The following is a 24,000-nucleotide window of genomic DNA, read 5'->3' on the forward strand; positions in this document are numbered from 1 at the left end:
TGGTGCATTCAAGACATACATATAAATGTGTATACATTTCTGTGATTTAAAAAAAAAAATTGAGAGGCATAGCAGTTTCCATAACCACCAAATTATTAGAAATAGTTGGAAAGAAATTGTAGGAAAAAACCAGTTAAATATGTTAAATGAAGGCTAGTATTTTGGTTCAGAAATTCTCTTTTTACAAAAGTGAGTTTTTTTGAATAAAGCAATGGTATTTAAAATTGTGTATATGATGCTCAAAAGTCTTTCCTGCCACGTGAAGATATGTACAATTTCTTACATTATAATGTAATAAGAGTATTCAGTTTTGGTTTAAGACTATATTGTATCTCCATAAACTTTCTTTGTACTCCCCCTGTAGGAGATTAAGTAGCTGGTAAAGCAAATACCTTCTAAACAAATGAGTTAGAAATTCAGGCTTGATGTATAAAACATGGGCAAAAAATGTGTTCTAAATCCTAAACAAAACAAAAGACAATGCATTGTGCTTGTGTATTTAAAATATTGTAGCCCTGAAGTACAGTGACTAGTTAACTTTTACCTTCCTCACAAAAAAGGGAGCCATTTTTTATGATTTGGAACCTGTTGGCTATTTACCAGTTTTTTATAAATCTCTGACTTTAGAAATCGAGGGAAAGAATCCTTGGCCATGAGGCAATAGATTAATTTCTGAGCCTCATCAAAGCATTTGAGGGTTGGTTCAGCAATATTCTTTGAGATGAGATCTCTGGTGCTGAAGTCAATGTTAATCTGTGGAAAATAAAGTTGCATATCATTGGATTAGTTTAATCAAAGAATGTATAGTATATACATACATATTTTTTGAAATTCTTTCTAAACACAAAGCTAATCAGATGCGAAACAGCAGAAAGGTCATGTATTCATTTTCTAGAATGCAGAATACATGCTTAGTTTAATTATTTTTCCTTGCTTGAGAAGGGTAGTATTGACAGGAAATAGTGGTAAAACTTTATTTTGAGATTTATTTTTTAAAAAGACAAAGTGAAAAAGCAAGTAAGACATTTTGCGACTTTACATTTTTTCACCTACCTTTTGTTTTCTAATACTTTGACCTGAGTACATAAAATGTCATTTTCATAGGCAGAACTATTACTAGAATGTATTAGGTTTGATTATACCAACTCATTCCCATTCTCCATATTTTCCTTTGTTCCTTACAACACTGCTTTTCTTTCTAATTTGTGTTTCTTTTTGTTTGATAAATGGATCAAATAACATCCCCTCTTCACTGATTCCCATCTCTCCCAAGGAACATATATCTACATATAATCTACCTGTTTCTTTACCATTACCACACATACGCATTTCCAGTGAGGTCTAATGGAGATCTATTCTATTCTATTCTATATTCTATATATTCTCCAAACCTTTTTGTGGAGATACTAAGATCCCCACATATTCCAGGATATATTCTGAGAAGCAGAAAAGTTTATATCCAAGTTATCTAACTTAAACTGAAAATAGTCATGAAGTTCAAAAAGGTTTTTTTTTTTTTTTTTTCTTTTTTTTCTTTTGCTCTTATCACCCGGGCTGGAGTACGATGGCACAATCTTGGCTCACTGCAACCTTTACCTTCTGAATTCATGTGATTCTCCTGCCTCAGCCTCCCTAGTAGCTGAGATTACAGGTGTGCTCCACCACCCCTGGCTAATTTTTGTATTATTAGTAGAGATGGGGTTTCATCATGTTGGCCAGGCTGGTCTTGAACTCCTGACCTCAGATGACCTGCCTGCCTCGGCCTCCCAAAGTGCTGGGACTACAGGGATGAGCCACCGTAGCCAGGCTCAGAAGAGATTTTAATCTTAAAATTAAAAGCTCACCATAGGCGGATTCTGTATCTGTCTTATTCATCATTCTGTTTTCTAGCACTTAGCAGAATACCTACCACATAATAGTCAATCAATAAATTTTTGTTAAATGGAATTTAAATGTCCCTTGGCAAAATGCAGGAGATGGTAAAAATGTTAGAATTTTGGATTCTGGAACTATAAATGACAATTTATGGTGCATTAAATTGAGGTTAAACAATAAACATAGACACCTGCAATCAAATTACTCCTCAGCTGCTTACTTGCTGTTTGTATGAGTGGAGTAGTTTCTATAATTTTCTTACATCTTCAATTTCCATAGTGTAAAAGAGAATAGTAATAGCACCTATCTTAAAATGTTTTAAGGGTTAAATGACATAGGAATATCAAACTATTTTAATATTATTATTCTAGGAAGAAAATAATAAAGAAAATAAGTAATTTGAAAAGAATCATCAAAAGGCCACTATTTGCTCATAGATCTTTCCTTTCCTTTGGGACTTCAGCTACTCAGTGATCCCAGAATATACCTCCACTTTTCTTCCTTTGATTACCTTCTTGAGTCCCTCATCAAAGTTCCAAAACAAATGCCCAAATAATCTTAGAAGCCTGAAAACCTGGAATCAGTTGCCCGTTTATCATACAGGAAGATGCTGCAGGGCAGTGGAAACACTTGGGGATCCTTTTCAAGTCTGTCCTCTAACACTTACGGCTTTGGTGACCTTGGGTGAGTTACTTTAATATTTCCAAGTTTCTGCTTCTTCAGTTTTAAGCTATTGATAGTTTTTGACCCAGTGATAGAAGAATTAAAGCAGGATGATCCATATATTTATTATTTCACAAAAATTATGAGTGTCTGTTATGTACAAGATGCTGCTGTATTTGGGGAAACAAAACCAACAACTAAATAAATGGTGTTGTTTTAGATTTAAAGTTGAAAGATAAGAAGAAGATGGTGCTCTAGGAATCTGGGGAAAAACACTTAGGGTAGAAAAAATAAACAAATAAACACAGAGTCCCTAATGCAAGAAAAACATTGTTAGGTTCTAATGAGCCACTACACCTGAATAGCTGGAGTGCAGGGTGTAAGAAAGGAATTTTTGTTATAAAGTTGTAAGAGGAGATCCAGGCCAGGTCTTGTAGAGCTTGTGTGCTATGTTCAGGACTTCTTATTTTCCTACTAGAAGCAATAGAAAGATACTGAAAGGTTTTGTGTCAGGAAGTGGAATGATAACTTATATAATGAACATATATAGTGTCCCATAGTGGGAATCAATAGTGGCTATTATCAAGATCTTGTAGCAGTTTTTAAACATCTACTATAGTCTGTTTCATAAACTTACCTGGTGTGGGAATATGAGAATATATGTAGCCTGTTTCCTCAATTAACTATATTGTTAAGTCTTTAACAGCATAATCTGTGATTTATTTAACTTTGTATCTCCCCTAGTGGTTAAGTAGAGGAACCTAACCTGTTTAGACACTCATCAAGGGAGTTTTTTTACTGACAGCATGGCCAAGGTGTGCCTGCCAAACAGTGCTAACTTATTATTATTACTGTTGTTGTTGTTGTAACTGAACACCTATAATAATTCCTCATTCCCTATTTAAAAAGTCCAAAGCCATGATTTTGGCATTCATGGCCTTTACAATGTGATACCTACTTACATATTTCTTCTCTTCTATGTGTACCCTGTATTCTCATCAAGCTAGACAATTCCACTTACATTTCTTGTATATTCTTACTTTTAAACTTTTCTCATAATATCTCAATCTAACTGAAAGTCATGCCTTTTATCCTAAGTCTTTCACAAGTCTTTTTGTCTTTAAGGCTAAATTTAACACCTAACATTGAAGTTTACGTGTGGATTTTTTTTTCTTTCTGATCTGTCAAGGGATTTTGCATTGCTTAGACAATATTTACATTTTGAACATCCTTTCTTATGCCTCGCACACTATAAGGACTCAATAAATACATGTATAAGCAAGTGAAAAAATGGTTCCATATTTGTTCAAAATCATGTTTAAATTTTAGAGAGAACTCTTCAATTTCAACATAATAATGCCAATTAATATTGTTTTTGAAATATATTAACCTTGTACTTCTGACCTATCCTTGCCATTTTTCTGATTTGCCTAGTTTCCTACCAAGGAACTGCCAGCATCAGCAATTGGTAGCTAAGTAATGAGAAGGTGTGCTGTTCTCAGGAGATAATCAGTAGTCTTATAAAGCTGTGTCTTGGCAGTTCAGCTTAATGTCAGTGACAAAACATCACACCCACATATTTGTGTAAATGTAATTGTATTTCTTAAAGTCGTTCAAGCTAACGTAGAAATTGTCTCTGACACCTCTCTTTTCTATGATCACTTATCTTGTGTGTTTGTGTGTGTGTACATGCACATATGCATATAAATTCTTTCTTTTATTTTCTAATTTCGCAATGGTCTTTTTAATTCTCACTCTTATTCCTCCAGCTTAGGGCTTTATAACCAACATTTTCCCTAAGTTATGGAATTTATAATTTATCTGATACCTCTTTTTACAGTATCTTTCCCTTCTGAACACAATAGATAATATTACTAAATCGGTTTTAACAGAATATAACTTTCATCATATAAAAGTTCAGTTGAAAATCCATTATTTTCTATAACAGAAAACTTTAACATCTCACTGTGGCATTTGAGATTCTTCACACCCTGACTTGAATATGTTGTTCTGAAATCAACTTCTACTTTTTCCTATTGATATACATAAATTGGACTACTTTCTGTTCCCAAAGTGAATATTTTACCTAAAACTTTTGTTTACACTGTTTCACCATCTAAAATTGCTTTTGCCCCCATAATTATATCCTGTACAGATTGTCTTCTACTTTTATCATTTACCTTAAGTTGAATATCCTCTGAGAAGCCTTCCTTGTTCACAGAAAGTCACTATAATTTCTTTTTTATTATATTCAGTGTTGGTTTTAAAATCTCCAGAAAATTGGCTAGACATGGTGGTTTACACCTGTAATCCCGGCACTTTGGAAGGCTGAGGCAGGCGGATTACCTGAGGCCAGGAGTTAAAGACCAACCAGGTCCGACATTGTAGAACCCCATCTATACTAAAAATACAAAAATTAGCCAGGCGTGGTAGCGGGTGTCTGTAATCTCAGTTACTTGGGAGACTGAGGCAGGAGAATCACTTGAACCCAGGAATTGGAGGTTGCAGTCAGCCGAGATCATGCCACTGCACTCCAGCCTAGGTGACAGAGCGAGACTCTGTCAAAAAAAAAGAAAAAAAAAATTCCAGAATTGATTTTTTAAACAGATTTGAATACAAAAGCTTCTGATAATGTTAAGTATTCAATGTGATTATCAGAGAAAGATTTGTTACTACAGATGAATTCAATAGTTCATGATGTGGAATTAAGATGTCTTCTATTTTCTGTCTTTTCTCTATTTCTTTTACTAATTTTTTATTCTCCACAGGTCTTTTAAAAATATAAGCAGATCATATATATATTCCCCAAGTTCTGCCTCAAGTCTTTTCTTTCTAGACTTTTTCCTTAGTGACTCTGTCTTCTCCCATGGCAAAGTATTTTGAACAATACCATCAGCTCTAAAATAATAATAAGAGTACTTCAAGATGATTATTTTAACTGTAAATAATGTTGTTTTAATTAAACATTAGTACTGATGTGCTAAGTTTTCATATGGCCACTTTATGCTAAATATCACACACCCATATAAGATGGATAATATTATCCTTTTTTGGTGGTGTTGGGGGGAAAGTCGTAACATATTTTGGAAAGCTATCTTTTATTTTTAGTAGTTTTTTCAATTTATTTACTTGGAGCATTTATGGAGTAGGTGCTTAGAAACTGTGCTAGGATTTGAAGATAAAAGATGATTAAAGTAAAAAGTCAATCAAGAAGACAGATTTTGAAACAGTAACCCAAAAGAAAAAATTGCTTCCCTAAGGAAAAGCTTTCTGAAGGAAATGAAATTTTAAGCTGATTTTTCAAGTAGTACTATGACTGTGAAATATTAAAGAGGAAACTTGCACATGGAATGGTAAACTGGAAGAAGCCCTGTGGGTTTTGAGAAGAAAGGTAAATCACAAAAGGCATAAAGGTGCCAAATCATGTAGGACATTGTAGGTCTTGTAAGGACTTCTTTACTTATTCTGAGGCCAATGAGGAAAATTTTATGTAAGGGACTAATGTAACCACATTTTTGAAAAAGCACCGCTGGCTCCCATGTGGTGTAATAGCTGGCTGTGGGTGAAGGAAAGAAAAATTAGGATACCACGCCAGAAGATCAGGTGGACAATTGATAGTGAATTAGGATTGGTAATGTCACAGAGAATAAAGGGAAGTGTATAGATTTCAAAGCTATTCAGAAAGTAGAATGAATGGGACTTGTGATTGAATAGTTATGAGCTAGCGCAAGGCAGAACATCTTTTTAAGAATAACTGGATATTAGAAATAATCTAAAGAAAGAGATGATAGAAAATGCTGATGGATTGAATATAGGGTATATGAGAAAGAGAAGAACCGAGGGATGACTACAAATTATTTAGCCAGAACAGTGGAAGAACAGAGTTGTTATTAACAGAGATAGAGAGAACTTGGGTTGGAGAAAGCTTCGAGCATGAAATCAGGACTCATATTTAAATTTGTTAAGTTTGAGATTCCCTTTTAAAGCCATAGAACTGGAGGAGATCATCGGGAGAGTGAGTATAAGCAGAAAATAGATGAGGAGTGTCTCTTATTTATAATACATGTTGGATTATGAGTAGAAACAGGAAAAGAAATGGTGAAAGAGTAGTCAGTAGGGGAGAAACAAATTCAGTCCTAGAAGCCAATTTAAGATATTTCCTTTAAGAGGGAATCCTATATTTTGTTAAATGCCCCTAGAAGTCAATTCTGGTGATGTATGGAACTATGCTATCAAGAGTGCCTTATCTTTTCTTTTCAACTCCCTTGACATTTTAGTAAGATAGATATACATATCTTACTAAATAATATATGTAACTTACTATGTGTGTATATTTTATATATATATATAGAGAGAGTTATATATATAGAGAGAGTTATATATAACTGTGTTTCTATATGTAACTCTGAAATATTAAAGAGGAGCCTTGCACATGGAATGGTAAACTGGAATAAATATATATATATATACACACACGCACACACACATATATATATAAATACACACACATACACACACACACACGTATTTCTTCCTTCTTCCTTTAATAGAGTCACTCCTTGGGACATGTCCGTGAATTGCACTCCCAACCCAACTCGGCACTCCTCTCAAATGTGATTTTTGGTTGTATTCTACCAGAAGATACTTGGATGCATTTCTATCTCTAAAAGTAAGATAGAGGAAATACTGAGTTTGAAGCGTACTAAAGGTGGGACTCCATCAGGAGGTGACCCCCTAGAAACTCATACTTGGCAGTTGCATGTTGAAGGTACTCCTGAGCCGCTTGGAAGCTCCAGAGAAGCTTAGACTTTGGTGAGCATGTCAAACTAGGAACTACAGAGCATGGGCTGAACATTATATCAATTAATGAAATAAACAGTGCCTCGTGTATTTTATTTACTGCTATAAATAGCTAATTTTATTTTTTTTGTATGGATACCCTTTGGTTTCAATGACTTTCAATATTATGTCTGTGAAACATAATATTTTATTTGCTTATTTTTCAAAAGGTCATAAATTATCTTAGATTTCTGAAACCACTACACTGCCAATCTTAGAAAACAAGACACAGGATTGTGGTTCTTAGAAAATGACAGCTGAGATGTCATCACAACCATTTAGAGGCTTTTAAATCCTGTCAGTTTTGAAAAGGTCTTGACACAGCTGACATTGACAACAATCCACTGCATTAAAATGAATGACTGCTTTATGAATGATGTTTCAGGTAGTTGTGTAAAAACAATTTTATTATGAAGACCCAGGATGTTTTAATACGCATGTGATTTTTGTTAACTGAAAGTGATGCAAACCAAATTTATTTTCTCTATACCAGCAGACTTAAATTCTTTTGGCTTTCAACAAATGACTTTAGTGGAAAGAATACATTTTAAATTGTACCTGTTGGCTCTCTTGTGACCCTAATCTGTGCTTTATGTATTTTTACATAATTTGAATGAAAAGTTTTCAACTATGCTCTCACATTCAAATTAGATAGCCTTTCCTCATTTAGAATGTATAGTGTAGCAGGAGACTGTCATTATGCAAAGGGTGTGTGCATGCATAAGTAAAACGCCTTACAAAAATGGAGCCGACAGCATCTTAGACCTCATTCACAACAGAGCTTAAAAATTACTATTCAAATTAAGGCCATCTATAATCATGTTTTTGGTTACATAATTCCTTTAATCACCACTAACACCTCAAGTATTACTTCATTTTGGCATCATTAAAAGCAAATGAATATCCTAAAATGTATTCTCAAAGGTGGCTATTAAAGTTGAATATAACAAAGTTTGTAACATCTAGAAGGAATTCATCCCTGCACAAGACTGTATCCTTTTGTTGTCATTGGCTTTGGAAGCAGAAATAGATGATACAAGGTGGGAGGTAAGATTAACACCTTAAATTGGGAAAGAGAAATGAGAGAAATATAATTCAAAACCATCTTGATTAATTAGACAAGTAGTCAAAACAAAGATAGAACTGAATAGAAACCAGATGCTTCTCTGATTTCTGTGGTGATAAAGGAGATGACACATATGAAATCATAACGTGTACAGATGGCTAAAAATAGATATACAAAAGCCGCAGCTATGCTGGAGCAGCTGAAAGGGAATCAGATTGACCTGTTCCCTTCACCAATTCCAACATGCTAAACTAAGGTCAATTTAAGTGGCACAGAGACATAAAAGTTTAAAGAACACCTGAGCCTTTTGTTTTTGAGTTGAAATGCAGAAATTATTTTTTGAAGCACAGAATGATTCTGCAGATTATTAGAAGAAATACTTCGGACACTTTTTTCCTTCTAATGTCATATTTGAATCTAGGCTTCATAATCTAAGAAGTTACACAAATTAGAATACGAGAAGAGAAACAAAACTTTTGCTAGGAAGATATATTGTATGTGACTAGATAATTTTATGCTTCTGCCTTTGGCATAAACCTTCAAGTATCCCAGGCTATGCCATAAACACTTAAAATGAGTGGTAGATCTAGGGGAAGAAATTTGAAACTTAAAAGTGTGGGCTGAAGACCACCCTCTCCATGGATCTTAATGACTGCAGGGCTCATCATTTTATCTCTAAGCCTCAGTTTTTCACCTTAAAATGTGAATGAATGTAATACTCCCCTAAGAAAGTGAACATGATGAACAAATGAGATAATCTATGTAAAATCTCTATACAGATATTATGGTTTCTTTAGATCTCCTTTTCTCTTTCTCTCTCCCTCCCTCTTTCTGTGTCTCTCTTTCTTCTTTTGAAGGAGATCTCTGCTAGAAGGAATGAATAGAAATGTGGAAATCATTGGGATCCAGAAGGGGCAGTTGCCTCAATTTATACTTGAACACACACAATACTAGGCTTCTTTCACTGCTGAACCAGTCTTCTAGGCACTGGCTAGTCCTTTGCTTGGCTCCTTTGCTTGGCTCTTCTTCCTCTTCCTCGCCTATCCTTCTCTCTTTCCATCTTGTCTTGTTTCCCTGTACAGTCAAATTTCTGGTCAAAGCTTACCAGTTACTTCTTCGAAATATATTCCCTGATCCTCTAGACTTGGATTTTCCTGTTGCAAACTACCATCTCACCTTATATTTCCTTGTTAGGACACTCATGGAAGTTTATTGTAATGATTATTTTTTATCTAGTGTCTTCCTACCAGAATATGGGGAAGGATCTACTCAGGGACCATGGCTGTCTTTTTCTTAGTAGCACCAGCATAATGCTTAGCAGATACTAGGTATTCAAGTATTGATTAATGAACAAAAACCTAGAAAATTAACAAATAAGCAAGCAGATTATATACAGAGATGATTCTGTAGTTGGGGGAGCACTGTTGGCTAACAGTCACTAGTAGAGCAGAAATACGCTACTCAAAATAACATCAACATATAGAGGAAGTGGCATTTAAAAATACAAAGAAAAAATACGAATATAAAATGCAGAATACAAATTGGCATCACAGTAACAGGATAAAATACTTCTAGATGCCTATTTTCCTGGGCTTTTCTCTGCCAACAACTCATATATCTGTTTCTTCCCTTAAGACTCAGTTTAAAACTATCCTTATTTATAATGAAGGCCTTATCTCAATATGCTGCTGTCTCACTGGTATTTAATCATCATATCCTTCCAGGTAGCATAAAAATAATTTCATCTTTGTTTTGCAGTTAATCATTTGTTGCTTTGCCATTTTCTCTAGTTCTATACACTTTTATTTTTTAACCCAACTATATTGAAAGGTTCTTTAGAATCAAGCTAAGGTTTCTACTTATTTTAGTTTCTTACATTTCCTTATCAAGAGCTGCCTAGCACAGCAATACATTGTGTCATACTTATGTGTTTGTTATCTGTTTTCCTCCCTAAACTGAGCTTCCCTTCCATGGAGGGATTTTATCTTGTAAGGATGTGACTAGGCACAGAATAAAAAACATTTATTGATGTGAAAGATAATGTGACTCAATAAGCAACATTGTGCTGCATCAAAAATAAAAGAAAGAAGCCAAACACAAATATTAAGAAGTGTCTTGCACAGACCCGTGAAGATGTGTTCTCCTTTATGACTATAATTTCTTCTTTGTTTTATGAGACACAGTGTCCTCACATTTGGGAGATACATTTAAGAAATAAACACTTTGTCCTGTTTTTTTGACTTAAAAAACTACCAATGTGTTTTTTTCTGGATTGTTGATAGTGTGAAATTGAATTTATATAATTTTTAAACATTACACCATGATATGATTTGATACTATTTTCTAATTTCATAGAATGACAATCAACATTAAAAATTTCCCTTTAATGACATATTTTTCATCCTGTATGACTTTCCTTACAATATAGAGGAATGATGACATAAATATAATATGTATTTAAAAGATGTTAATTTCTTAGCTGGATATGAAAATATTAATTTTTAAAGATTATTTTCTCAAAGTTAAGTAATATTTTCTTGAAAATTCAATAATAATCTGAAATTAGTGATCCAAGCTGAAGCAAAAATAAGTACAAGTTTAAGAATTTTTTTCTTTGCCACTCACACATTATTAGTATGTACAAAGTAGAGATAGTTTAAAAATATATATTGTTTCTCTAATAATTTTCTTATTTTCAAGTCACTTAGTCAAATACTTGGGTCATGATTTTGTTTTTCTGCTGTATTTTCTCCTGAAGCCATTTGGGTACAATTTATTCGATGAGCAACTCTTTTTATTTGAACCTGCCAATTTGCAAACCCATTTTTATAATATATGTTCACATTTACACTTCTCTCAAGTCTTGACATTGCTTATCTACATATGTTGTTAGAAATATGCTAAGGTTTGTTTCAATAGTTAATTTCAGTAGCACTTATCATGACTTGTTTAAGAAAGAAAGGAATTAACATTCCTTAAAAACTGTTCTGCATGATGTAAACCCTAGATACACTATCTTATGTCTTATGTACCATTCTCATTTTTCGATGTAAATGTATTATTATGCTTTTTCAGATGAGGAAACTGAGCAGAGAGATAAATAGCTTATGACAAAACTATGCAAGTGAGGGATCAGGATTTGAACCCAGGTCTAGATAGCTCCAAACTTTAGTTTTTCTGTTACATCATACTAACACCCTATTAATTTGGGAACTGGAGAGAAGGTAACACTTTAAAGGAGAAGACATAAAATCTCATTCTTGATTTAATTTTCCATTTGTGCAAATCATATTTTCCATCTGTTGCAAATATGTCACTGAGTCTTGTCAAGTCTGCCTACCCAATATAGCTAGAATACTTCCCATCATTTCTTTATCTCTACTGCTGCCTACCTATCCAACCTCATCCCCAACTCCTCTACTCACATTAGCAATATCAAAATGCCTGCAATTTCTGGAAAATGCTAGGGAGCTTTATACATTGGTGCTCTCAGTGCTGAAATAGTATTTCTTCATTCGTTCTTTTCATAAAATATTACTCATTTTTCATGTGTGAACCACATTGCAAATCTAACTTTAACTCTCCAGGTAGATTAAATTACTCTTTCCTATCATGCTAATAATGAACTTTAAATGAAGTTTTATTATTATATCACCTATTGTGTATTTTACTAGTTTTATTACATGTCAGTCTCTCTCTTCTTTTACTCTGTAACTTCACTGTGGGAACAGATACTCAAAAAAATCAGTTTAATGAATAAACATACTAATAGTATCACTATATTTAACACATAACTGATGAACTTTAGAGAAATACCTTGAAGATTGCAATTGGTATAATATATAACAAGCAAACTCCCTTTAGCAATTTGAATAGGAAACAACTAATAATAACTGATAGGAAACAGAATAAGTATTTCATATATATGTGTGTGTGTGTGTATATATATCAACATAGGGTATATATATTTACACTTGCATATTTTCAATTAATTTGGTAATATAGCATTTTTAGAGATACTTCAAGGAAAGACTATAATTTATTACTTGAAAAGCAGCTATCAATTTAATTATATTTTGTTTTATCAAAATTAATTAGATGGACAATCTATAAAAAGCTGTGAAGTTTTATATCCCAAAATAATAGCTATACTATTTAGTTAAATTATTACAATATAAATTAATTTTGGAAGAAAAGGTTAGGAAAATAAATAAAACTATTTTATCAAAATTGATGGTTTATGATATATTATAACCTTAAATTCAGCTATAATTAAAAGATGACATTTTGTGTTAGAAGATTTTTCACACACAATGTTTCAAAATATTATCCTAAAGCAACTACTGTTAATTAGATGAATTCATAACATAGGAAAAAATAGGTCTTTCAGAGCATTGTAACAATAAGTAGGATATCTTTAGGGTTAATTTCAAAGCAAAATGACACATCAATCAACCTGAAAAATCTTACATGCAACATTTTCAATTTTCCAGCATTATTTATTGATTCTTAGATGATGACTTGGATATAAATGTTGAAATAGCTCCACAGGAGTTAAAGTTCTTTATGCACCCCCATGAATTCCAGGCCATGTTTCAATGGTTCACGTGACTATTAATGTTATACTAGACTAATATATGCTGCAGTAATTAATATCTATCTAAAACTTGAACTACTAGTAATATGGTAACTAACTTTGTCTCATATTTTCTGAAAATGTTTGCATTTCATCGAGTCTATCTTTTTTTCCTGTGAGTACAACCATCCTCTCTTACCATGAATCCTCATTTTGGATCAGAATATATAGTAACTGTCACTTATACAGATATCAACATTTCACCTCTGTAGGAAAGATGACTAGTAATAGTAGTTTGTTTGGTACTAGTAGTTCAATGGAGCTTCCTGTTTGTAGGTTACTTATACATTAACACTCTTTGTTTATGTAATATATTCAGCAAGAAATCCAAAGCAGTTTAGAAATGTCAATTGTTTAAATTTTACAGTTAAAATTTTAAAAGGATTCAAAAATGATTATGGTTTTGGCTCTGGAAATTAAATCAACTGTAAATGAGATATTCCACACATAAAACTCTTTTGGGGGCTGTTACCAGAATCATTGCAGGTTTCTCCCCAAGGCTCTTTCTAGTTTCCTGATCTTTAAGCAGCACAGGTGAGTCCTGATCACTTGATACAGAGCTGCACATCTTTGGCTCAATTTTACCATCAAAGAAATAAAGGCAAGCAACATATCATTTTGTTTCAATTAATCCACACACATTAATTTGTTTTTACATATTCAAGAATGCTATCCATATTGACTTTGTCTAATTCCTAGTTTAGCAAAAGAAAAACAAGAAACTACATTGGAAATTCAATAGCATTTTGAAGTAGGATTTATATTGGGTTGACTTTAGTGCTGTTTGAGATATTAGACATTATTTTTCAAGGGCCTGAGTATTGTTCCAAAGAGACAGAAATATTAGTCATACCTAGCCCATAATAAGTGTTGAAAAATACTTACTGAATCAACGAAAAAAAGAGAATCATCTTAAGGAACTTCTCTTGGAAGCTACTGACATTTTCTATTTAAACACATAGCGAGAAGTTGGTTATCTTTTAGATGGATTTAAAGTCTTCTAATTGGGAGCAGATCTGTTATGGGACGACTCTTCACTGTTCTGAAGTAGTTCACTCACCTCTTTAGGTGCATCAGCTTCAATGAATTCAGAATAAATCATCCTGGCTTTGGAAGCAATTTTTTCTGCATTTTTCGTTTTCTTAAAGTCTTCACAGGCAAGCCAGAACTCAACATTTTCTTCACTAAACTCTGATTTCAGAAATGTTCGAAAAGCATCTAGACCAGCTATGAAATATATGAGAAAGAGTTTTGTATAATAGCATACAGAGTAGTAATATGACCAAAATGAGTACATTGTATAGTATGAGCATTTACTGGGTATTCAGTGGCAAATATTGATCATTCCACCTAAATGTAATGTATGTTTTAGTTGCTAACTTTAGAAAACTTTATTTTGGATCAGTAATTGTTAACATATATATACACACAAAACATATGTATATATGTGTATCTATTTCTACAATTAGCTTCATTAACAAAGAACACCTGTACTTTTTTCTTTCTGTATTTGAGAAATCTAGAAGTTATGTTTAGGAGATCTTGATGGTAGTTACTTCACAGGAAGCCCCACGGATTTTGCTTTTAAGATTTATTGCACTAAGCTCAGGTCATATTAATGATGTTATACTAAATTCAGGGTAAAAATATCTGTGTTGCTATGAGTTGGTGCAGAAACAAAATATGATGCTAAAGTGTTAAATTGTATTGGTTTGGGCTTAAAGCAAAGGAGGAAGCGCTAGCTTTTATTAGTTTTGGGTAAATATATAGGCCAACTCAGTCTCAAAACCAAGAAAGCAACTGGCAACATATTTGATGTGAATGCTTCTCCCCTTTATGTGGCAACAAGCAACTTTAATTCCATAAGGTAAATACAAATACCTAGGGTTTTTCTCCAATGTTGCTTTAAGCAAAACATTGGTGCCTCCCATTCTCCCTTGTGGTACCTGTTTATGGTATTCCTCCTCCTCCCAGGTATTATCCTTAGCATGTACTTCTCCAGAAACTTTAGATCAGGAACTGCAAATGGACTCACTTATTCACAGGCATGTTTACTTTGGCTTGATTATGATATGATGCTCTTTTAAATGCAATTAACAACAGGCAGGGCTTTCAGTCTATGATTTCCATGAGTCTCACCTCTTCCCCTTATCTTACTTTCAGTCAAATTTACACTTATATCCCTTACTCCTAAAGATATTTGATACTGTGACCACTTGTTTAGACCCTTCCTTCTCTATTTTCCTCATCAAAATGGGCCAGGAAACATTCTTCTTTGGTATACCCAGAGCTTATGTGAGAAGGTAAGTGCCTCTGGTTAGACAACAGGTCAGAAAGATCATTGTCATATTCCCACTGTGGACAAAACTAAACCAATACATTTAGGTCATGTTATTCAGTGTCACAGTTTGTACCCTTTTTCTGGCTGTCTCTATTTTGAGAATGTATATCTCTCTGAGGAGTAAAACATGTCAGCACTTTTGCCACTCAGAGAAATTTGCCTTCCAAAACGTTGGTGGTTTACTCCTCCACCTGCCAGGGAGGCCCCCTTTGCATGTGCTCCAAGCAGCTGCTCCTTTCCTGCAGGCGGAGAGAGTTAATCCTTCAAGTTCCAAAGTATAGGAGGAGTAAGTTTATGGAAAAGCAGGGGATAGGCCAAATTGGCTACAGAAATAGAAAACAATGAGAAAAGTGAATGAAAAGAGGCTTAAGTTCGTTGTTCATGGGTTGCTGCCTGCAGAATGTAAAAGTGAAGTTTATAAAGATAAAATAGAAAAGGACTTTCTGGAGCAGAATTAAAGTGTCTAAAAACACTGTATTAAAATAGATTTAACGGATTTTTTAAAAAGTTATTTGAAATAAGTTTGAAATAACAAGTCATTGCAAAAGGTTATCAGGTACCAATTAACATTCTTGGTTGAAATACTGGATAGTGTGGATGCAGTTAATATATGAGCACTATATAAAAATTCAATTAACTTCACGTTCCTTGCATTTAAAAATACATTCAAGAAGTTTCTGTGACACCAATTTAGGTTATAAAAATCCTCTTAGTAACACTCAATTAAAATTTTTCTTGAATTCAGTTCAAACAATGATGAAATTTCAGAGATCTAAACACAATTTATGCTAAGATGTATTTTTCTATAGAGAATAAAGTGTTCTTCAATAATACAGAAAGAAAGAATATTGTTGATTCATGCCTGGCAATATTTTATATGTGCATCATCAAGGCATATGGAGCTTCTCCCTAGGAGGATTTTCTAAATGCATCCCAGAGAGATGGGATGTTAGAGATCAAGATACAATTATTATTTTCCCCTGCTCTCCACTTTTAACGACGGGCTACTCTCAACTAAAAATTAATATCTTTCCTCTTCCCGTAGCTTGATTCAGGACCCAATGGAACAAAATAAACAACTTAAACAACTAAACCTGGGGCTAGTTATCTCTGTCTTGAACATGATATTTTGTTGATTTACTCTCCTATATATACAGTTTGAATGTTCAAAAGATGCCAAATGATTTTAAAGTAATATGCTACATAAAATTAAACTTACTATCTGAGGGCACTCTCCACAGAATGGAATGCTTACTGGCTAGTATCAACAAAGGGTGTTAAATGGAATATGTCAGCATTATGGGGTGAAAACTAGGCTAATGCCTATGCTTAGTACATGCAAAGTATGTCTGCAAATCAACAAAAACAACTAGGTAATTTGGTGAGTCCTTTAGCTGTTTAAAGCATTAAAAAGCATTCATACTTTGCCATTTCTCTGGTATTATAAAAAGCAAAAACCAAACAACTGTTCAGATGCCTATATGACTTTTCCATTTCATGTGGGAATGAAATATAAAATTGCAGAAGATATGCAGAGGAATGAGTTTGCCTTCATCTCACCCTTCCTGCCTCTCCTCTATAGTATTGTTGTATGGACTTCCACTACTCTGAAGCCTTCTGGGTCACAACATGCAGAGATGATTCAGTAAGCCCTTTAGCAAACTTGATCTGTCCCATTAGTTATACACTTAAGGAGAAAGAAAATACGCCATTTAACACTTAATAAACTGCAGTTCCACAATCTCATCTCTTCAATATATGCTCTTAGGTGGATTCTGGAAGTTCTGTTGATTCTTTGATGTTTATACTTCAAAAATTAGTCACTTAGAAATAATATGTTTATAGTATCTAAATTCATCTAAGTCAATCTAACTTTATACATAAATAAGCAGCTGTGAAGAATTTATTCAGGTCTATTGTGTTTTATATTTTTCTAATATTCTAATTTTTATTCTTCATGAATTTAAAATAAAATGCCATTTGATTTATACAAATAATACTATATTATAAACATTTTCTCTATATGTTTCACAGTGCCATTTTTCCCCTTTCAGATGAGATAGAACTGCAGATTATTTGTAACACAAGCAGAAGTTATACCTTTGTAAATGATTATTTTGTATATAAGTTGTGTTGACTAAGATGTCTTATTAAAGACTAGGATGTTTTATTTATAATTGGCCAAAATTACCTTGCTGAACCACTCTATCAATTATAAATATATGTTCACACATATACATAACTAATACAAACGTATACATTTAAATATGTTTTTATATTCACTGAAAGTGAGAATAACACAGTTGATATAAAGTACTTTAAAATACCTTTTGTTTTGGCCAACTGTACATATGAAACAAGTGATTTATTTAAATTTTCAACTTTTTCAACAGTTTGTATGTTTCTTTCAACTTATACCAAAGGCAGTCATGATGTACATCAAATTATAGCGAGCCAGCTGGGTGCAGTGGCTCATGCCTGTAATCCTAGCACTTTGGGAGGTGAAGGCAGGCAGATCATCTGAGGTCAGAAGTTCGAGACCAGCCTAGCCAACATGGCGAAATCCCATCTCTACTAAAAATACAAATATTAGCTGGGTGTTATGGCATGCTCCCGTAGTCCCAGCTACTTGGGAGACTGAGGCAGGAGAATCCCTTGAACCCAGGAGGCGGAGATTGCAGTGAGCAGAGATCATAGCACTATACACTCCAGTCTGGGTGGTAAAGCAAGACTCCATCTCAAAATATATATATATATATATATGTGTGTGTGTGTGTATATATATGTGTGTATATATATGTGTATATATATATATGTATAGCGAGTCTAGGGCTGGCACTGTGACTCACACCTGAATTGAATCCCAGCACTTTGGGATGGCGAGGTGGGTGGATCACCTGAGGCCAGGAGTTTGATACCAGCCTGGCCAATGTGATGAAACCCTGTCTCTACTAAAAATAGAAAAATTAACCGAGTATGATGGTGCATATCTGTAATCTGAGCTACTCAGGAGGCTGAAACAGGAGAATCGCTTGAACCCGGAAGGTGGAGTTTGCAGTGAGCTGAGATCATGCCACTGCACTCCAGCCTGATTGACAGAGTCAGACTCTGTATTAAAATAAAATTAAAAAAAAGAAAAGTTAAAGTAAGTCTAAGGAAATGGAAAACTTCACTTGCTAGTTTGAATTTTCCTTTTGTTTTAATGTACAGAGTTCCTATAAACTTATTTTAGACCCAACTTGATTCCATTTAGATTTTGGATTTTTATGAATTTATGATCATTAAGAATTTTATACTTCATTGACTAAACTCATACTTTATGATATGTTACCAACTTTCAGAATTTAATTATTTATATTTAATTATTGTATTTTTAAGCCTATTATTAGTTAGATCTTACCTTGGTTGGCTAAAAGTGTGTCCATATTTTCAGACCATGTCATTGCTTCCGTAGTTTGTGACCTGTAGAAACAGCATCTACCCTTGACAATAGCATTGTGATCTTTCTCTTCTCTAACCAATAGTAATATCTGAGTTATGTGTATTTTGAATTACATCATGCAAATGAACTTCATGCTGCTAGTCAAATAGTCAAACGTCAAAAAGTTATATAGTGCTATTTACAGTAGATAGCTATGGTGACATAAATTGGGATGTAATTGGACATCAGCAAATTTTTAATCTAGCTGACAATGTTAATAATATTTGAAAATTCTTAAATTCTAATAATGGCATAAGAGATTGGTTCTGTGGATCAATGGTGAATTTCTTTTCAACTATGAGTATTTTTTGTATGTATAAATTAACAAATATGATTATTTGTTAATTTATGTGACATTACTCTAGTCAAAATTTATATTAGCAAAGGTGATGAATAAACTACTTTCTAAGTTTTTATGGTGTAAAGATTATTTCATAATTATGCATCTCAAAAAAGTTCAAAAAAGTTTTAAGAATTTCTAGCATGTGATGAACTTGAAAACATTTTGTTCATAATATTTCAAAAAGTCTTTACCTACTCTGAGGCAGCCTTTATTTCTCTTTAGACTGGTATACTTCTAGTTCTGAGCTGATTTATTTAAATCTAGGAATCTGTCAAGACAGAGTAATATCTTTTCCAAAGCAGTCAAAAAATTTATAGACTTAAGTCTTCTGAAGAAGGTTACTTTTGGGGATGTGATGTAGAAATAATAAATCAGGTTTAAGATAGAAATTTTCTGAGATGCAAATATACATTATTCCTCTTAACAAATAAACAAAGATCCTGATGAAATAAGTCCCTATTCGTAGAAAGCATCTACTGCCCAGAAATAAAACCACATTGGATTACGTAGCTGTGATGTGCAAATAACTTAGTTGTGGAAAGAGAGGGTCCAATTTAAAGTCTGTGTTGAAATTATCAATAATAAAATAGAGAAAAACTCATATATTGCAATTCTTATAAAACTTTTGTATTTGCACGGCAAGATGATTAATCTTAAATATGCTAGTGTGAAATGATTCCTTTGCTTTTGTATTACTTCTTTAATTTGCTGCAGTTTTTATAGTTTTTCCTCTACTGATGCAGTTGTAGTGCATCTTCAGTTAATAATGGTCATCCTCATTGAGGACACACAGAGAGGGCAATATAGCTAAGAATTCATTTTACTATTTTCCATTACTCACATTTCCAATCTCAAATTTCCTTCTCCTGTTGTAAGCAGCTGACTTTCCTTTCTTCCTTGACTTACTAAATCTTGGGGACACAAATTACCTGTGAAACCATTTGGAAATAGTGTTTTTTTTTCATTCAAGTGGACACAAAATTTGGGTTGTTCAGTTTCTGTCTTTCATAAATGGAGGATGAGACACAATCCTACATTTAATTTTACATTGAAGAGATTTTGTGTACTCTATAGCCTGTTACTCAAATAAGCTTATGTTATATTTCATGTAACTCAAATATTAGATCTTGTAGGAATTCTAAAGTTATATGGTCACTTAAAATACATATGCTTAAAAATATTCCTGTTTGTATACTAAAATTTGGTTGCAAGCAGGGTATTCAAATTAAAGGTACTTAGACCTGTGGAACATATGCTAATGAATAGGATAGAGAGGAGTCTGGCCATGCAGAATGCCCATTTTGAATGAGGAACAGGCATCCAGGAAAAAACAGTGAAAAATAAAATCTAGACAAATTCATTCAAAGATGAACATTTATATTCCCATTAGTATGTAAGTTATCTGACGACAGGACTAAATGTTATTTTCTAGCACCAAGAACAGTGTTCCTGGTCTATGAAATATTAAACATATTAACAAACAATAGATGACCAAACCCCATATATTGACACATATTAAAGCCTTCAGTGGAAGATGGTAAATGTCCTCCAAGATGCTGATAAATTACAATGATAAAAAGTATTGAAAGGTATAGCTAAATTGTATTAGCTTCGAAGACATAGGGTGTTCTGGGCAAGAAAAGACAAAAAATAATGTGAACACATCACTGGATCATCATGAGGTATGTGAGGTTGGAGAGAATGACCGACATCCATTCTAGAAGGCAATGTCCTTTAAGGACAGACAGGTTTTACTTAAGCCAAAAGCAAAAAGGCATATTCCATGAAGATCTTTTTGGATATAAAGGAGTATTTATAGAATGAAGGTGTTTACATAAATAATAGCTATTTGTATTGTCTTCATTAATGTAGAGAAACAGTAAAAGAAAAAAAGCAAAGTGGGGGAGATGGTGTAGAACCAAGGATAAAAGAAAAATTCCTAATGTTTGAATTACAGAGAGAGGCTAAAATGTTATAGATATTTGATAGATATAGACATGGAATACTATAGATAATAGAACTAGGGATATGGGCATATCCTAGTATTAATCAAGGTCCACAAAATGCTGACATTGTTTTAAAGAGAAGAAATTGCCCATCAGCTCTGAAGGAGTACCTCTGCTGGTATGTAACAATGCCTCGAATGCCCTCAGTTCATTCCTTCAGAGCCTATTTCTTATCCAGAAGATTACATTTTGACTATCTGAGATGTTGAAAGAGTTGGAGGTAACACAGCATTTACTTTTCAGAAATTAGGTGAAATGTAACTATTTTAAGGAGTAATGCTTGTTTGTTGCCAGTTAAAATAGTAAAATTTGGGGTTTCTTGTAATTCTGTGGAAGAGCAAATTGATGGTATCTATGAATAAACTAAATACATTATTTATAATAGCACCAAAATGCACAACTATGTATTGGATGTTTACAATGTATACCACATTGTGCTAAGCATATGATATACTTTATTTCATTTAACCTTGAAAATAATAGTCTGTTTTATTCCAATATTACCAATGAGTAAAGAGGCTCAGAGATACAAATAAGTAGTGCAATATTCCACAGACAGTAATGGCCAGAGTTAGAATTGAAACACAATTGTGTCTGCTTTAACCCAGATTATTTCATACTTCTTAAATAGATAAGTTAATACATATATGTTTGTACTTAATTCATGTTTTATAACATTTATAATAACTATCTGAAAAGTTATTTTTTCTGCAATAGAGATTTATCATACTTTATAGAAATATTATTTTTCCTCTAAATAATAGTTAAATTGTGGTAACTGGCTGCTCAATTGAAAGTTTACACGAAACAGATATTCTTAAAGCTTATACACTATCAGATAAAAATAGGGCATTTCTTATGGTAGATGGGAGTAAGAAATATCATTTTCTGTTTTTAAAAACTGTAACTATATACATGTTAAGAAAGAAATCTATTGAATAAAAGTTGGGGAAAAAAGAGGGTGGTTGATTTTAAACTCTACTGACTTGGTTGACTTTTACTTGATATGTGCTATCTGAAAAAAATGGACAATGGCCACTCCCTCATTTCTTTTTTTCTTCCTTTTATTGAGTTTTAACAGAAGTTTTGTCTGGCTCTTTTCATTTCTGTGTATATTTACTGTAAAATTGTGATGCATAATCAGAGTAAGGTTTTGTTTGTGTATGATTTGCCATGAAAAGTCACTGTGTATCTGAAGCCAAAATTACACTTAGTATTTCATGGGGTTTTGGCTGATTTCCTTTCTATTTTCTTCATTAAGCAAGTGCCATCAAGGCCAGCAGTACCCATATTATATGTCCAGAGAAGAGCCAGGCCAGATGGGAACTGCGTGAAAGCTACCAGTTATCTTGCTAATTGTGCCAGCTAGAACCAGTTGTATTGCATTAAAAAATGTGGAATCCAACAACTTAGCTGTTCACACTCAATTAGCAGTGTGCTGGAGAATGGAAAATTCAAGCAAGGAGTCCATGTGCTCCAGGAAGTGACAGCTGCTTCCTTACCCAGCCCTTAATATCCGTGTAAAAATTTTCAATAAACATTGTGATAATAATTTTTGCAAGGATCATGTATATGTTATGTCTCTAATCCATCTCATAATTTTTTAAAAAATTACATAAAGAAAGCACAATGGTCTCTCTCCACTTTATAACCTTCCTTTAGCCCACATAAAGAATAAATTGCAAAAGTAAACCACAAATTCTTGATATGTTTTCGAAAAGAAGAAATCAATAGAGAAAGGAGAAAAAAATCAGGAAGAAAGACAACAATTAGTGTATATATCATAAATGAGGGAAATAAAACATCGAGACTAAAGAAGACTCAAGTGTTTCATTTGTACATCTTCGGAGATAAAAATAGCTGGAAACGGCAACTCACTTCACTGGCATTTTTCGTTCCACTGTCTGTCACAGATGATGCCGAGTTTCTCTTTCTGACTGATCTTCAAGCTGAAGGTAATGTGACAGCAGGAACATTACAATTAGTATGCAAATACCTATCCCCTGGGTTACAAATTGGCATTCTTTAAATCCTGCTATTCTCAGCTTTTTTGTTTTTGTTATTAACTTTTCATTGGTCAAAGCACTTAAACTTCTAAGTAATAAATAAGTCTGAATAAATGTGACATTTCTCTGAGTCTGTGGCATAATTGAAGTAAATTCCATCTGAAAGTTTGTTGTCTGAAGTTCATATTCATCTGCTTATAAGACAACTATTGTTCACAGGAGGTTAAATCAATATATATTAAGATATACATATTTGATATATATATATAATTAATATTCACCTTTGAGTCTTTAATCTGCCTAAAAGATCATTTTGTTTTCCTTTGTTCCTTGATTTTCAGAAAATCTGAGGAAGGCTCTACATTTAATATACTTATCTTAAACAACTATATATGTTTAAGCAATTTTATTCATGAACTAAAATGTTCTAATATAAGACATTGCAGTTTTCTTTGAAATTTATGCAGGTTTTATGGCTTAATAACATATATTTCTCTCTTTTAACCATGGATGTCATGTCATTTTATGCCAATATTTATGCAATGCAATGTTTAATGTAATAAGGCTAATATATTTATCAAAACAAAGACCATATATTGGCAATTTTAATTATAGTCAAAGTTTTATAACTTCATGCTTTGTCAAGCTTTTATCTCAATGTAATACAGTTCTTTGGTGGTAAAATTCAACTGGTATGTGTTTATGACCCTCAATGTCAATTAAAGACTATTGAAAGATTGACAG

The 24,000-nt window shown here is 33.1% G+C and overlaps 1 protein-coding gene across 1 annotated transcript; it reads right to left on the reverse strand.

Moving 5' to 3' along the window:
• Window positions 1-23,139, reverse strand: RGS21 (regulator of G protein signaling 21). Its single transcript, XM_017951185.3, has 4 exons — window positions 23,129-23,139; window positions 18,821-18,882; window positions 14,140-14,306; window positions 1-753 (listed from the first exon to the last, which is right to left on the reverse strand). The coding sequence occupies exons 1-4, from the start codon at window positions 23,137-23,139 to the stop codon at window positions 550-552; spliced, it is 444 nt and encodes a 147-aa protein (XP_017806674.3). The 3' UTR covers window positions 1-549.
• Window positions 23,140-24,000: the final 861 nt, after the last annotated feature.

This window comes from Papio anubis, chromosome 1 (genome assembly GCF_008728515.1).
Source record: "Papio anubis isolate 15944 chromosome 1, Panubis1.0, whole genome shotgun sequence".
Classification (NCBI taxonomy): domain Eukaryota; kingdom Metazoa; phylum Chordata; class Mammalia; order Primates; family Cercopithecidae; genus Papio; species Papio anubis.